The following is a 13,288-nucleotide window of genomic DNA, read 5'->3' as shown; positions in this document are numbered from 1 at the left end:
GCAGCAGAGCCGGCACAGGGGACTGAGCATCCGGTACCCGGGACTGTGCCCCGGCACACGAGCTGCACTTCAGTCCAGGCTGCCACCCCTGCTCCTTGCCCGAGCGACGCGGCAGCCGTGCCGGCGCCCAGCCGCAGAGCCGGTCCTGTCCCTGGGCCTCCCAGCTCCTCCTGGGATCGGCCGCCGACTGCTCTGGTGATCGGGATGCGCAGCTGACCCCGGCCAACCCGCTCCTTGCCAGCGGCTCCTTGCTCGCAACGGGTAGAAGTTCGGGTCTGATGTCTCCTCATCATTAGAGCCGCCGTCAGGAGATGCTGAATGAACTGCCGGCAGCTTGCAGCCCCCAGAAGGGCTGGACGAAGGGAGTGACAACCCCACGGGCTGGCTGGCTTTTCTTCAGCCAGCAGACCCTTAAGAGGCAGCGTCAGATGTCCCAGGGCCACTGGGAGCGGGGCTGGCCCTGTGGTGCAGGGAAGTTGTTAAAGATGGAGGGGAAAAAGAGTGCTGGGTGCCCTTTAGTCCTCCTCCTCCTCAGGTAACGCTGTGTCTGATGGCTGGATGAGTTCATGCTGGCGCACAGGCTGCTCTCCCTGCAGGACACCACAAAGCTCTGTCCTGGCCCCTGACTGAAGGAGATACAACAGCATGTAGGTGACACCACTGTGGTTTGATTCTGCAGCTGCAGCAGTGCCTATATCTGAGCTTGCTTGGGGTCTGACCAGCGTGGGAGGCACCATGGTGACCTATGCCCGGGGCACCCGCCGAAAACTGGAGGCAGACTCGCAGATGCCCCACTTAGCGCTGTTCCCATCGGCCTGCCCTGCTCTACAGCCTGTCCTTCAGCAGTGAAACAAGGTGCTGGGCTGGCAGTGAGGTACAGCCACTGACAGCCCAGCTCTCATCTGTCCAACCAGTCTGAAAGTACAAGAACTGGGGGTATGGGGTCTCAGCAGACCGCTTTCCTCTGCATCTGGAAGATGCCTTACAGTCATTGAATTTCAAGATACAATGCAAGTCTTGCAGTTTTCTTTCCTTTTGTCAGTGGAAGTGGGGGGAGAGAGGAAGAGCTTCAGTTCCAGTTAGTAATTGCCCATACTTTATATACAATAGAGCGTACCTTTACGCTATATTAATGGCTAATCCTTTCCTGAAACCAGATCGTGTCTTATGGCTTCTCCTTACTAACTTATTCCTGAGCTAAACTATCCCTTGCTTATAATTCCAGTGTAATACAGCAGCAGCTCCAGACCTCCGACAATCTGCAGGGGAAACACCAGATATGTCACAGCTGTTCTGATGCAGTGGCCAGGTCTGAAAACAGTGTTCCGGGTAAGTGTAGGTCTTTGCATCACAGCATGGTATTACAGCATTGCATGGTCTTCTTCAGCTGCTGCTGCGCATTGGGCACACCTTTTCATTATGCCAGCTCCAGTGAGGACCATTTCTCCACTGGCTTCCACCTGAAAAAGGGGGAAAAGCAGCAGGTGGGGAGTGCAGACCCTGAAGCAGCAGTGTCGGGTGCTCCCCGGAGCCCTGTGCAAAGCTATGGGGAGAAGAGCTTCAAGCGAATGAGACCCAGACCCAACCCACCTGTAACAGCATAGGACGTACCGCAGCGCTGAACTGGCTCTGCTCGCTCCCCAAGCTGGCAGTGGGACGCGCTGCTGGGGGGTGCGGTACGTGGGTTTAGCAGCACCAATCAGCAGAGCTGTGCGGGACTGCCTGGGCACAGCGTTAATTGCTGGGCCCATCTGAAATACAGCCTCACGCCGAGTTCATCCTCGCTGCCTGCTCTCAAGCAGAAGAACTCAGTGGCTTCAAAGCCGCACTCAAACCGAGTGTCACAACCATCTCCTCCTTAGAGATGGAAAAAGCCTGTCACAGTCATTACCATGACACAAGCACCTACCAGCAGCCTCGAACTGCATCTTCGAATGCCATGTGACAGGCAAATGTTTCCAATAAGAAATACAGCCCTCTCCACAGCCTCTGGTTGCATCACCCACCAGGACAGCATTGCCTCAGCCTTCTCTGGCCAGAGCTTTGACCTGCTGGAGTCACTTGAGCTCAGCCAGGCTCTGCGAATCACCCTGATGATTGGGGCCCAGACAGACACAAGAAGGCCATGTGGCACTGCTGTCACTAGAGAGAGGTTTGCCTTTTTCCTGTCATAAATTTCGTTGTTAGTAGGAAGCTGGCAAGGAGAAGGGGACGTAAGACGACTTACACCCTGCCTATTGTTTTCTCAGCAGCATTTGTGTAGTGGATTTCTAGAATAAAAAACTCCACAGCTGGGATTTTAAAATAGCACTAGGGAAAACTGTGGATGATCTGTAATAGCTTGATAATTAAGATAGATAGACTATAAACCATATAACTTGAAATTTCATTGACGTAGTGCACAGGAAGATTAGAAACCCAGTAACATCACAGGCTCTTTGATGCAGAAACTTTCTCCTTCTTGCAGATTGTTTCTACAGCTCCACGTTGTCGGGGCACAACAGGGACAGCAGATGTGGAGCAGGAGACATGGAGCAGGTGCAGTGGGGATCAGTATGTAATACGGGCATGGATGTAAGCAATCCAGAGCAGATGCTCAAGAGCAAGCTGGTTGCTTCATAGACATGTTGAGAAATGCTTTGCAACTGCAAGATAATAAGGGTTGTAATGAGTGAGAAGTCCTGCCCAGTATGTTAGCAGCCACCAGAGTCCTGCGAACAAAGCTTGTGGGGGGTTAGAGATGAGTGAGCAGGTTGGTCAAGTAGACGGCTTGAAGGAGGCAACAGTTAGTTGAGTCCAGATCACAAGGAACTGATAATTAAACCAACAAAGCTGGCAGCACCATCTTATCTAAGAACATTACAGGTCATCTTTAAAACAAAAAACAGTGGCCAACTGCAAGAAGAGCAGTCAAAAACCCACAGTAGGACAGCAGTAAAAACCCATGGTAGTCCCACAGGGAGAATGGAGAACAATGCCTGGCATCTCAGGGTTGACCTGTGCATGTCTGTGGCTCTGTGTTTGGGGAGACCAGGGAAAAGATGTCTAGGGAGGCAGAAGGTTGGCAGAAGTACTGGCAGGTCCTTCCATTTCTATCCAGTTGACTATTCTTGCTATTCCTCTATCACCCTTACTCAAGTGTGACAGTGGATTCAAATGTTACTGCTGGGAATGAACTGACACATACACACACATGCCACATACATACAATGTGAGCCTCCTTCCCTTACAAATTCAGCCTAAAAAACCCCAAAACAACCCTTTATTTCATTTGGTAACTGCTGCAACCTGGGCAGCTGTTCTGCACTAGAGGAGAGGGTTGAGGAAGGAGAGATGGTGAGGGCTCTTTGTGGATCTCAATAAGAAAGGCTCAGCAACAAATAACTTAAAGACTGCTTTGATAAGACAGAAGAAGAGGAACAGACAGCAAGTGAATCATACATCCCTTCAGATGCTGGGCACCCCACATTCATGTGGCACTGGGCAGCCCAGATGGATTGTCCCATGGTACCCTGCGCAGAGCAGATGAAACCCCATCCGTGGAGAGCAGCTCTCCCTTTCCATCACTTGAGCTATTTTACGATTTTGTTACAAGAAAACAACCCTTTTTCTAAAGGATGCTCTCATGAGACCTTGTTGCTGCTCTCTTAGATAAAGGTAAGGCCAGGCGGGTGGTGCAATCGCGGTGCCGAGTGGGAGCTGTCTGCAGGCTCCTCCATTACAATGAGCTGGTGGAGATGTCCTGCAGCCAAGGGTTCCGTGCAGCCCAATGGAGACCTGAAAGCCACGCTGGGTGTGCAGCCCAGCCCAAAGCTGCTGTGTGGATCACCGACTCCTAAACGTTCAAGGGTCCCTTGCTCAGGATCAATACAGCAGCTCAGAAAAAGCCTCTTCCTGTCCTGTTTCTCAGCCTTGGAGAAGTTTGGCACAGGAACCCAAGACTTTGAAACTGCTGGCTCTGCAGTCTGCTTTCAAAACTGATGCGGGGCCACACGCACGGGCTGGTATATTAAAGATCAGGCATTGCTTTGGTACCATCAGTCAAGTGTTCGGAGGCTGCCACTTTGCAAACACTTTCACAGTTTCTTGAGTACCATGAACGATGCAGCCAAAACCTGCAGCTGCGGGGCACAGCTGGTTTTCGGAGCTGGGTAAGAGCCTTAGGCCTTAATGGGCAGGTCATACCCAGAAGGGCTCTGGGTAGCTGTTTTGTCATTGTAACGTTGTGAAAAAGATAGAAAGAACTCTAATAAATAATGTTCAGAGGGAACATTATTTATTAGAGTTAGATTCCCTTTGAACTCGGAACCAGGTGGCAACCAATTGTAAAAGTGAGTGGTCATCAGTGTATACCTTTAAAGCAAACCTTTCCTAGCATGCTCTGCTCCCCTTATATAGGGGCACTCCAGGCTTTAGTAGTAACCTGGCTTCTGGCTGCCTTGCCATGTGGTGAGTACTCACCTATCTCCTTCTTCCACGCTTGCTTTCTCTGGTTTCCACAGGATGTGTTGTGCTGCTGCTCCCAGCCAGGCTCTTGGTTAAGGAGATGTGGCTTAGTTTGGCTCTTCAAGTGCAAGAAACTTACACTGGATGTGGGGATGTAGCAAATCATCCTGCCTGCAAACTGAATGCATGGAAGGGGGCGGGGTAGCGGTTGAATGGCCTTGGTTTCATGAGGTGATCTCATTGCATAAAAATATTATGTATGTATGTGAATGCAGCTTCAATCTTTGACATTCAATTCATTTTTGTTTGTTAGTTTTGGATTACTTAATTTTGGGTGCATTCTTCCAAGACAGGTGATGGCAAGCACTTGTGAGTTGCTCAAGGAATGTTTCATTGTCAGAGTCCTGATCTAGATGAGCTTGATCCATAGGTACAACTGTTTTATACACAGGTACTGAGGCAAGAGCGTTAGGATATGGTAAATTAGGTAATGTGAAGGACATGAGCATTAGCATCTAATACAGTCTGTTGTGTATGAAGATCTATTGCGTTTGCAAGAGTGTATCTGTATCTCCCAATGGGATAAAGATCTTATAAATTACATTGAGTCATTTTTAAGCATCAAGTTCGTGAAATACACCACTCTACTTTGACATTTATATACATACAATTGGATGCCTAACCTTAAAAATTAAACTAGCGTTCCATGTGCTATTCTGAAAGCTATCCAGCCAGTGCCTGACTTACTTCCAACCGGTACGTTGTCCTAACAGACTATAGTAAGTCAAAACAAAATATAAAAGATTAGTAAAATAAATCCAAGATGAATGCTTTATTCAACTCAGACTATATCCGAACATTGGACTGCCTAATTGAAGTCAAGCTTAAATGTTCACTTGATTGAAACACAGGGGATGAAAATTGAATTAAGGGGGGGAAAAATCTTGTAAAATGTAGATAAAGATTGGTGATTGTGGAATTTCTTTAGGTACTTCTGAAATTTGAATATGAAGTCCAAGAACTCATCTGTAATGGAAATTTTCCTATCTATCTACCTCACATAGTAAATAGTGACTTCATGACCTAGAATACATTAAAAAAACCCTCATGTAGCATGTAAACTACATAGTATTTTCTAAGTTCAGGGCTTAGTATGCGATTAGACCATCTGAAGAGGCAGATCACAACTGAAAACTGGTCTATAACTAGACTTGTAGGAACAGCACTGCAGTTAAAAAGTTAGTGATGCGAACTCTTGAGAGCAGATCAAAGTCTGTGCAAAGTGTGTTGCTGTAGGTGGAGGAGGGGAGGAAAGTAGAGAAGGCAGGGCAGGGGGAAAACTAACCACACATTGAAATAAAAAAAAAAAAAAAAATATTAAAAACCCCAAACCCCAGACAGTCTCCAGGAATGAAAGCACACAGTAACCTGCCAGCTGCACGTAGATGACAAAACAAATGAGAAACTGCATGCTCCACTTGGAAGTACATCTTCCTTTTTTAAAAAGATGTCACTTACAGAAGATCAAGTGGTGATTTGTACTTACATCCCAGACCTTTTTCAACCCTTGTCAGAAAATGATAAATTATTGAAGCATATTATAAAGTAGCATCTCTATTTCTACGTTCTGTAGTGACTGCTGAAGTGTTTAATGTGGAAAGATTAACTATGATTGAAAAATAATTTAGAATTATTCCTTGATCTTAAAAAAAAAAAAAATTTGCAACTCTCATTCTCTCCCTTGGATAATTGAAATGCTACTACTCCCTGCTTGCACTCAAGCAACTGGTACTTAGAAAGAATGGGCCAATGTTACATTCGCACAACTGTCTTGTGCTCATCCATCCACAACTAGAAGTATTTTTCTTCCTGGAGGCGCTATAAGCTGCCCAAAGAATAAAGCAGGGCTTCAGAAAACTTGTTTTTAAAAAAAAATGGCTAAATAACATTACCCTAACTTACAACTTCATCCCAAGGAATAAGAAAACATTCTAAGTATCTGGATGTTAAGTGCTGTAACATGCAGACTAAGAAATATCTGAATGGTCAGGGGTTTCTTTCTTGGCTGACTGCATGTAAAAGGAGAAAAGAGATTTTATAAATTGGTATAAGTATCCATGTAAAACTCAGCTGGATTTACTCACTGGGCTTTGATTATCTGGGAGCACTGTTGCAAAATATAAACAAGTAAGTTCTGACTCCACTGCCTGCACAGAGGTTCCCCCTCCCTAATGCATACCCCATACTATAAGCTGAATGTATTTGTTGTCATTTCTGGTTAGCATGTAAAGAAAGAGAATGTATAGATGGTACCTGGTTGGGGGGGATGCGGATGGGAGAAAGAGTGAACTGTCTGAAGAGGATACATATGGCATGTTTACAAAAGCTTTTAGATTCCTAGTCTGTTTTCAGGAGTAGCTTCAGGTATTAGTTAAAATTGTTTTTTATTGAGGAAGTCCGTTGTCTTTGGTAGAGATGCAGGAAAAGAAAGGTAACTGCAAGCTGAGGTGGGGCGGGGCACAGAGGCAGGAGGTGAAGCAGCTGCTAGCTGTGTTGACATACCAGCTGAGAGCTTTTCCCCTGTGACTGACTTCCTCAGCTGGCACAGAGCTTTCTTTTCATCCTTAGGGCTTTTCTTCTGTTTCATTCAATTCTTTTCCCACCCCTAATTGTTGCAGTGTCACTGCTACATCCCTTGATTCAATCCACAACTCAAGATTTTTTTGGACAGCTGAACTTTTTACCTGATGACTCTTACTAGATTGGCATTTAAAGCTGACCCTGTGTTTTCCAAAAGAGACAGGTCATTGTCACCAAAACATTAGCATTTCCCTTCCCAACATCCGTTAAGCTGTTATTTTGCCATCAATACAAGGCCGTGATTTGCAATTACTCCATGCCTACTTACCTTCCAATCAGTATTTCTGTAACTGTTAGCATAATTAAATGAGCTGTTGCTTTGAATTAGTCTTGCAGCACTATTACATGCTTCTCTTTTATTTTTTTTTCTGTACAGTGGAACAAAGCAATGCTTTGAAACAAAAACGTTCAGGAAGTTTACACTGGTTTACATTTATAAAAAAAATATTTAAACACTTGTGTATTTCACCTGTAGATTATTAACTACAAATCAAATAGGGCTCATCACTTTGAAGAGGTTCAGAAGTACAAAACGGTCTTCTTTCTGGCATCTTCACATCCTCCTCTTCTGTGTGCTTATGTACAATACTGTGAAAAGGAGAAAGCGGCACACGTAAGAGGGCCCTGGTAAATAATGTGCAGAAGCCTGTTTATTTAAAATATCTTATTTCCATGGCTTGTAAAACAACAGTGCAATGAATCCCATTCAGCATGAACAAAGTCAGGGAACTTTTAAATCCAGGGTTCCAGAAATGCTATCAAATTTACACATTATGTATTACTTTGGTTCAGTATTTATTATATTCATAGCCAAACTACATTCCAGCTGATGCAAGCTGAACAGAGGGAGAATAAAGCCAGCTACCCTGCAGCATCACTGAGGGGAGGATGAGAGTTTCTAAGCAGCAGAATTACAGGTGTCAGACACTAATGCTATGATCCTTCAACAAAAGCTGGAAATCACAAGCACTTACGGCAAAGCTCATGCTAGCTAACGCTCACCTATGAAGCGGCAGACATCTTCCACCTGCTTGGCTGGTGATATCCCCAGAACGGATCTATGCACAACATGAAACCGCATCCTGCTTCTAAACCTGGCATGTCTTAAGTTCTCTGCTCAGCTCATTCTTCAGCCTCCTGCCTTCTCATCCATTTGTTTTAACTTTTGTAATAGATTCTTATTTCCATAATTGATTCTTCAGCTGCAATGTCACTGCACTCCTTAGCATAATAATGCAAATTCCATGCAAAAAGCATATGGCCTCATTCAGGGATTATTTCTCCACTCAAAATGCTCTTTCACTGCTGCCACATTCTCTTTGACTCATTTTGTAACATGGGATTCAGTTCTTGTTTCTTTTTATTCCCTCCCTCCTTCCCATCCTCCATTGTCTTCTCAAGTAACTTGGTCAAACTCTGCTTCATTTACTTTCTCTACAAGTCGCTTCACATCTTACTTGTGAACCTTTTCTATTTTTAGATATTCTTCTCCCTGGCATGTCGTGCTATTATAGCCTAACTGATACCACAGTCATTTCAGGAGCTTGGGACTGTCCTTGAAGTGCACCAAAATCCACTTACTGCACTGGGATACTCAAAGGCTCAACAGTAAAGTACAGGTGATTTTTTTCCTGACTAGTGGTAAAATCTTTACTCATAAAGATAAAAATAGCCTCCAGTACTAATGAACAGTATTCATTCAGGTCTGGACAATTGCATCACAAGAAAATATTAGTGTCATCAATATCTGTACTGTATCATAGATTTAGGCAGTAGTTTGCCTAGCAAAACACAGAAACTTCTATGGAGCAGAGGCCATCTAAGCAGGCAGTAGGTGCAAAAGAGTAAACCTGTCAAAAGAGTAAACCTGTCAAAAGACAGGAAATAAGCTCTAAAAGGCTGGAAAAGAGCATGCTTCTCTAAATGAACTCCCAAGTTCAGATGCAAAAAGGGCCACAGGAATGCAGAAAAGCACAGACACTGAAAGGTGAAACCATAGAAAGTAAATATGTTAAGGTTTCCAAGAAAGCCTGAAACGAATATTCCTTACAGGTAGCTTGCTTATGTTTCAGCCACTCCTCAAATTCAGAAGTAAGTATCAAAACACAATCTTCTAATGAGCAATAACATAAGGAGGAGGAGTTACCATTATTTCCTCGGATAAATGCATCCCCGTACTTGTTCTTTAATTGTCCATTTACATATTCTTCAGTCTGTTCCAGAGCTATATTCATATACCCATCCAGGCAAGCCAGGACACCTGAAGACAGCGACAGTTTAAAAGTGAATCAGTTTAAACTTATTTTAAAATAAACAAAAATGCACTGTGTTTGAATAGTACTGAAAAAAATGTACCTTCATAACAAACTAAAAGCCCAAGCTTGGCCAGATGAGTCAGCAGGTCAGAGTATTCTTCAATTAATTAGGCTGGGAGTGAGGAACCACAGGTGCTCTAGTAGCAACTTTATCAGTTAATGTAAAGGGGGGGAGTGGGGAAGAAGTCATTAAGGCATGAATTTCAAAAGCTTGGCAATTTCTACTTTGAAAGCTTAAGTTGTCCCTTCTCACTTGTGTTTTAAGCCACACACCTGAAAAGAACCTGGGACATTAAGTGTAACTGGATAACCTAAGGATCAGGAAAACATGCATTTGAGTAGCACTGATTTTAGACAAGTACTTATGTTCTCACTTCTGACCCCTGTTGAAGGCTGTACCTTGTTCACACAGTACTTCATCTGTGCTGGCAGCATGATGGCATTTTTTCATTCAAAACCACTCCTCGGCACCTACACTCACCCTTAAGATCAGAGCGATGGCTGTCCACAAATTTAACTCTCCTAATCAACAAACAGACTATTCATGGAAGGAACTGAATGTGGGGATTAACAGATGTAAAGAATTGCTCAGAGAATGCAATCTGATGTGTTAATCACGCACATGAAACTTGTAAAAAGCTGTATTAATTATCTCCATCTTGCATGTGTGTTTTCCTGACTTCATCCTTGCACACCCAGACAATACTAAAATAATTTTTTTCCTCTGTTTGAAAAAACCCTATTTATTTACCTGTCATTAAAACCCAAAATACAATATACTGGCTGTACATAGGCAGGGGGAGAAAACTCCAGTCAGAATCCTCCTCTAGGACACATTCTCATTTTTCAGAAGTGTTATTGTAGTATCTTCCACTAAATAACTAGGAATTCAAGTTCTCCTGCCAACTCGTAATGGTTTGAGGATTACTATTTTCCTTTGTTTTTCTATCCTCTGTTTCCACACAAATAGGAAAAACTGACTGTTCACAAAGTGTTACTAAATGCACCAAAAAACCCCAAACCAAACAAAAGTCAGAACACTTTTTCACTCCAGTAATCCTGAGTGCTCCACATAATAATAGAAAACAGAAAAAGGTTTGTCCAAAATTAAAACTGGACTGTGTGGATTTTCTTAAGCTACCACTCAGTAGGCCATAAATGCAGTATTTTCAAACTCTTTTGTTCCTAGGGTGCATTCATGGTTGTTTCATTCTCTTCTTCCTTTTCTTTGTGTTTACTCAGGCCACGAGTGGCATTAAATATTGTCACTGCCCATCCTGGCTAGTATTTTATCCGTTTCATCTCTTTGTAAAGATGTTTTAATGTACATATCCATTTCAACACACAGAAATCATACATATTAATATATCACTGATTACTTTCCCAGGGCTTCTTCCCTTAGACATGCGCAGCATTTGGCAGTGAATCGAGACATTTTACAGTGACACATCAATACTTGCATTAGGTCACATTTGTGCGTATGGTGGCCTGGAGGGTGGAGGTACAACATAAAATTAGCAACACAGCCTAGAGGAAGAACCTAGACAGATCTGAACAACAGCCTGAGATGCTGGCTTTTTTAATGTTTGGCTTTTACAAGTGTTGGTTGAGTTTCTGCAGAAAACAAACTGAGTGCATCTTTTTCAAATGAGAGCAGTGTACCGGTTTTTAACCACAGGATCACATCAAGTGGGAAGGAGGGTGAGCAGAGGGAAATAAGGAAGGGAAGGGGAAAAAAAATCCAGTAACAAATAAGGGTGTTCAAAGGAACTATGGTTCAACTCCTGGTAGGTCCGATTGTAGGCATGTTAAACCAGCCTTGTTGAGGGGAAAGGAGAGTAATTTTTCTGCAGCAGTTACAAATGGATCTTAGTAAGCAGAAGGTACCAACATTCTCAAAGAAAACAAACGCATTCAAAACCCAAATCTGGTTTGGCCCTGCCTTGTGTGTACCTTTAGGTAAATGATGACTTGCTTTAATTGACTTTAACTAGCTGTCACTTTTTAAGTGACAACCCCACCTGAAGTGCTCAATGTGGTTCTCAAAGAAACGACAAATTGTGAATTTTGTCAGCTGAGAGACACTGAAGAGGAACAGAAGGGATAAGGCAGCACTGCTTGCTTTGTCAGTGAACAACAACTTAAAACTGTCATAATACAAAGATTCCTTGTCACAGCACAAACAAGTCTCCTCTCACAAGTGCCAAGCTGAGCCAATTGAATTAAACTTATCCGAAGCAGTGATATGTAGCAGGACCATAATGTTTAAATCATTCCAGAATAAAATGTCTAAAGTGTGCACAATAGGTGATACATGACAGTTTTAATTAAGTTTGGATACTACTGAAAAAATTCGACAGGCCTATAGTCTTTTCTGAATCGGAGTAGGATCAGTACACTTTACTGAACAGAGAAGTTTCATTTACTGGTTAAAAACTCCCTATAATCCCACATACCATGCCAGAAGGTATACAGATAGGCTGAAGAATTCTGGAATAAAACTGCTGGACTGTGTTAAAATGAACTGGGCATATAGCAGCAAGAGCCACACTAAGCTTTCTCCCGTATCTCTTTGCGTTTTGATCCAACACATGTCTAGGCAGTTGTTTAACAAAGAATGTAAATAACACTTTCATCCCTCGTGTAAGAGTAGGCTTATGACTGCTGGCATGGTTTAGTGTTTGAAGCTTTTCTGGACCAAGGTCCATAGTAGGAATTGGGAGAACAGGAAGGTGAAGAAAAGGGTAGTTCCAACAAGGGTTGCTATCAGAGCACTGAGAAGGGGACTGCTTGGCCGTTTCAGGAACAGTAATTCCAGCCAATCTTTACAAATATCAGTTTAGGAACTTAGAATCATCCCGAGACTCCAGTCTAACCATCTGCGACTAAGGACACTAATGATTTAGATAAGTAATTTTAATCTCTAAATCCGCCGTTTAACCTCCTTTTCGTCAATTTTCCCAGAGTTGATTTTCCATTTTTAATGTCGCCGTTCTGAGATCTATATTCACATACTCGAAGATTCTGGATCACACTGTTTTCCTTTTCAAAAGCAATGCATGTGTTCCAGCCTCCCCAAACAATGGCTTTACTCAGTGTGAGAGACAGACGGACATCTTACCTCGATAATCAACTCCAGAATTTAATTTTACGACAACTGGCCTTCCAATGATTTGTTTTAGAAAGTCGCTAGGGGTTTGCTTCCGTAGACTCATCTTGACCTTCTCTGGTAAGCTGGGAAGATAGATAAAACATCTGGATAAGCAACATGCTCACATAATGGTCTTTAAACACTGAGTAGAGGCAGGCAGTCCCTTGATGCTTAATACTTTCAGTAGGAGAAAATATCAAAGGAGATCAAAGCAAAACCTTAACGATGGAGGTGGAGAGACAGACCTCCTACAGCCATAGCATCAAACCTTCCCTTTGGCATTTTTGTAACTCCTGATGTTATTAACAAGAATCCTTGTTTGTCACGCGGTGCATCTTGTAAACTTCCAATAGAGCCAAAGGCCTCATCTTCTCTGTGGCACCTTTTGCTAAAATGGTTTTACTAAAATTGGAGAGCCAAGTCATAGTAAGTGGTTCTTACCTTTTAGGGGGTGGAGGGAGAAACCAGCACATGCTCTATAGACAGAAGTCTGTGTTAGAACAGCAACAGAAGGGTTTTTGATCTCAGCTCACAAATACAAGCCAAGAATACATTTAAAAGGATGCCTTCAAATCAGTTAGTCAGGTTAGTCTAAGTTTAGAATTAAGGCTTGTCATTAAGTTGTACGGAAACCTGAAAAGATGCTGTGATTTAAAGGCTCATGGTGCGGCACACACACCCCGCTTGGTGTGAGACCCTCCCTTCCCTCAGTGCTGCTCAGCCTCTGCTTTTATGT

The 13,288-nt window shown here is 43.3% G+C and overlaps 1 protein-coding gene across 1 annotated transcript; it reads right to left on the bottom strand.

Moving 5' to 3' along the window:
* Positions 1–7,410: 7,410 nt before the first annotated feature.
* Positions 7,411–12,637, bottom strand: LSM6 (LSM6 homolog, U6 small nuclear RNA associated (S. cerevisiae)). The gene is made up of 3 exons (XM_010292576.1): positions 12,523–12,637; positions 9,233–9,346; positions 7,411–7,674 (listed from the first exon to the last, which is right to left on the bottom strand). Exons 1-3 carry the CDS (start codon positions 12,614–12,616, stop codon positions 7,640–7,642), a joined length of 243 nt encoding a protein of 80 aa, XP_010290878.1. The 5' UTR covers positions 12,617–12,637; the 3' UTR covers positions 7,411–7,639.
* Positions 12,638–13,288: the final 651 nt, after the last annotated feature.

This window comes from Phaethon lepturus, unplaced genomic scaffold (assembly GCF_000687285.1).
Source record: "Phaethon lepturus isolate BGI_N335 unplaced genomic scaffold, ASM68728v1 scaffold8568, whole genome shotgun sequence".
Classification (NCBI taxonomy): domain Eukaryota; kingdom Metazoa; phylum Chordata; class Aves; order Phaethontiformes; family Phaethontidae; genus Phaethon; species Phaethon lepturus.
This window is presented reverse-complemented; position numbering and strand designations above follow the sequence as displayed.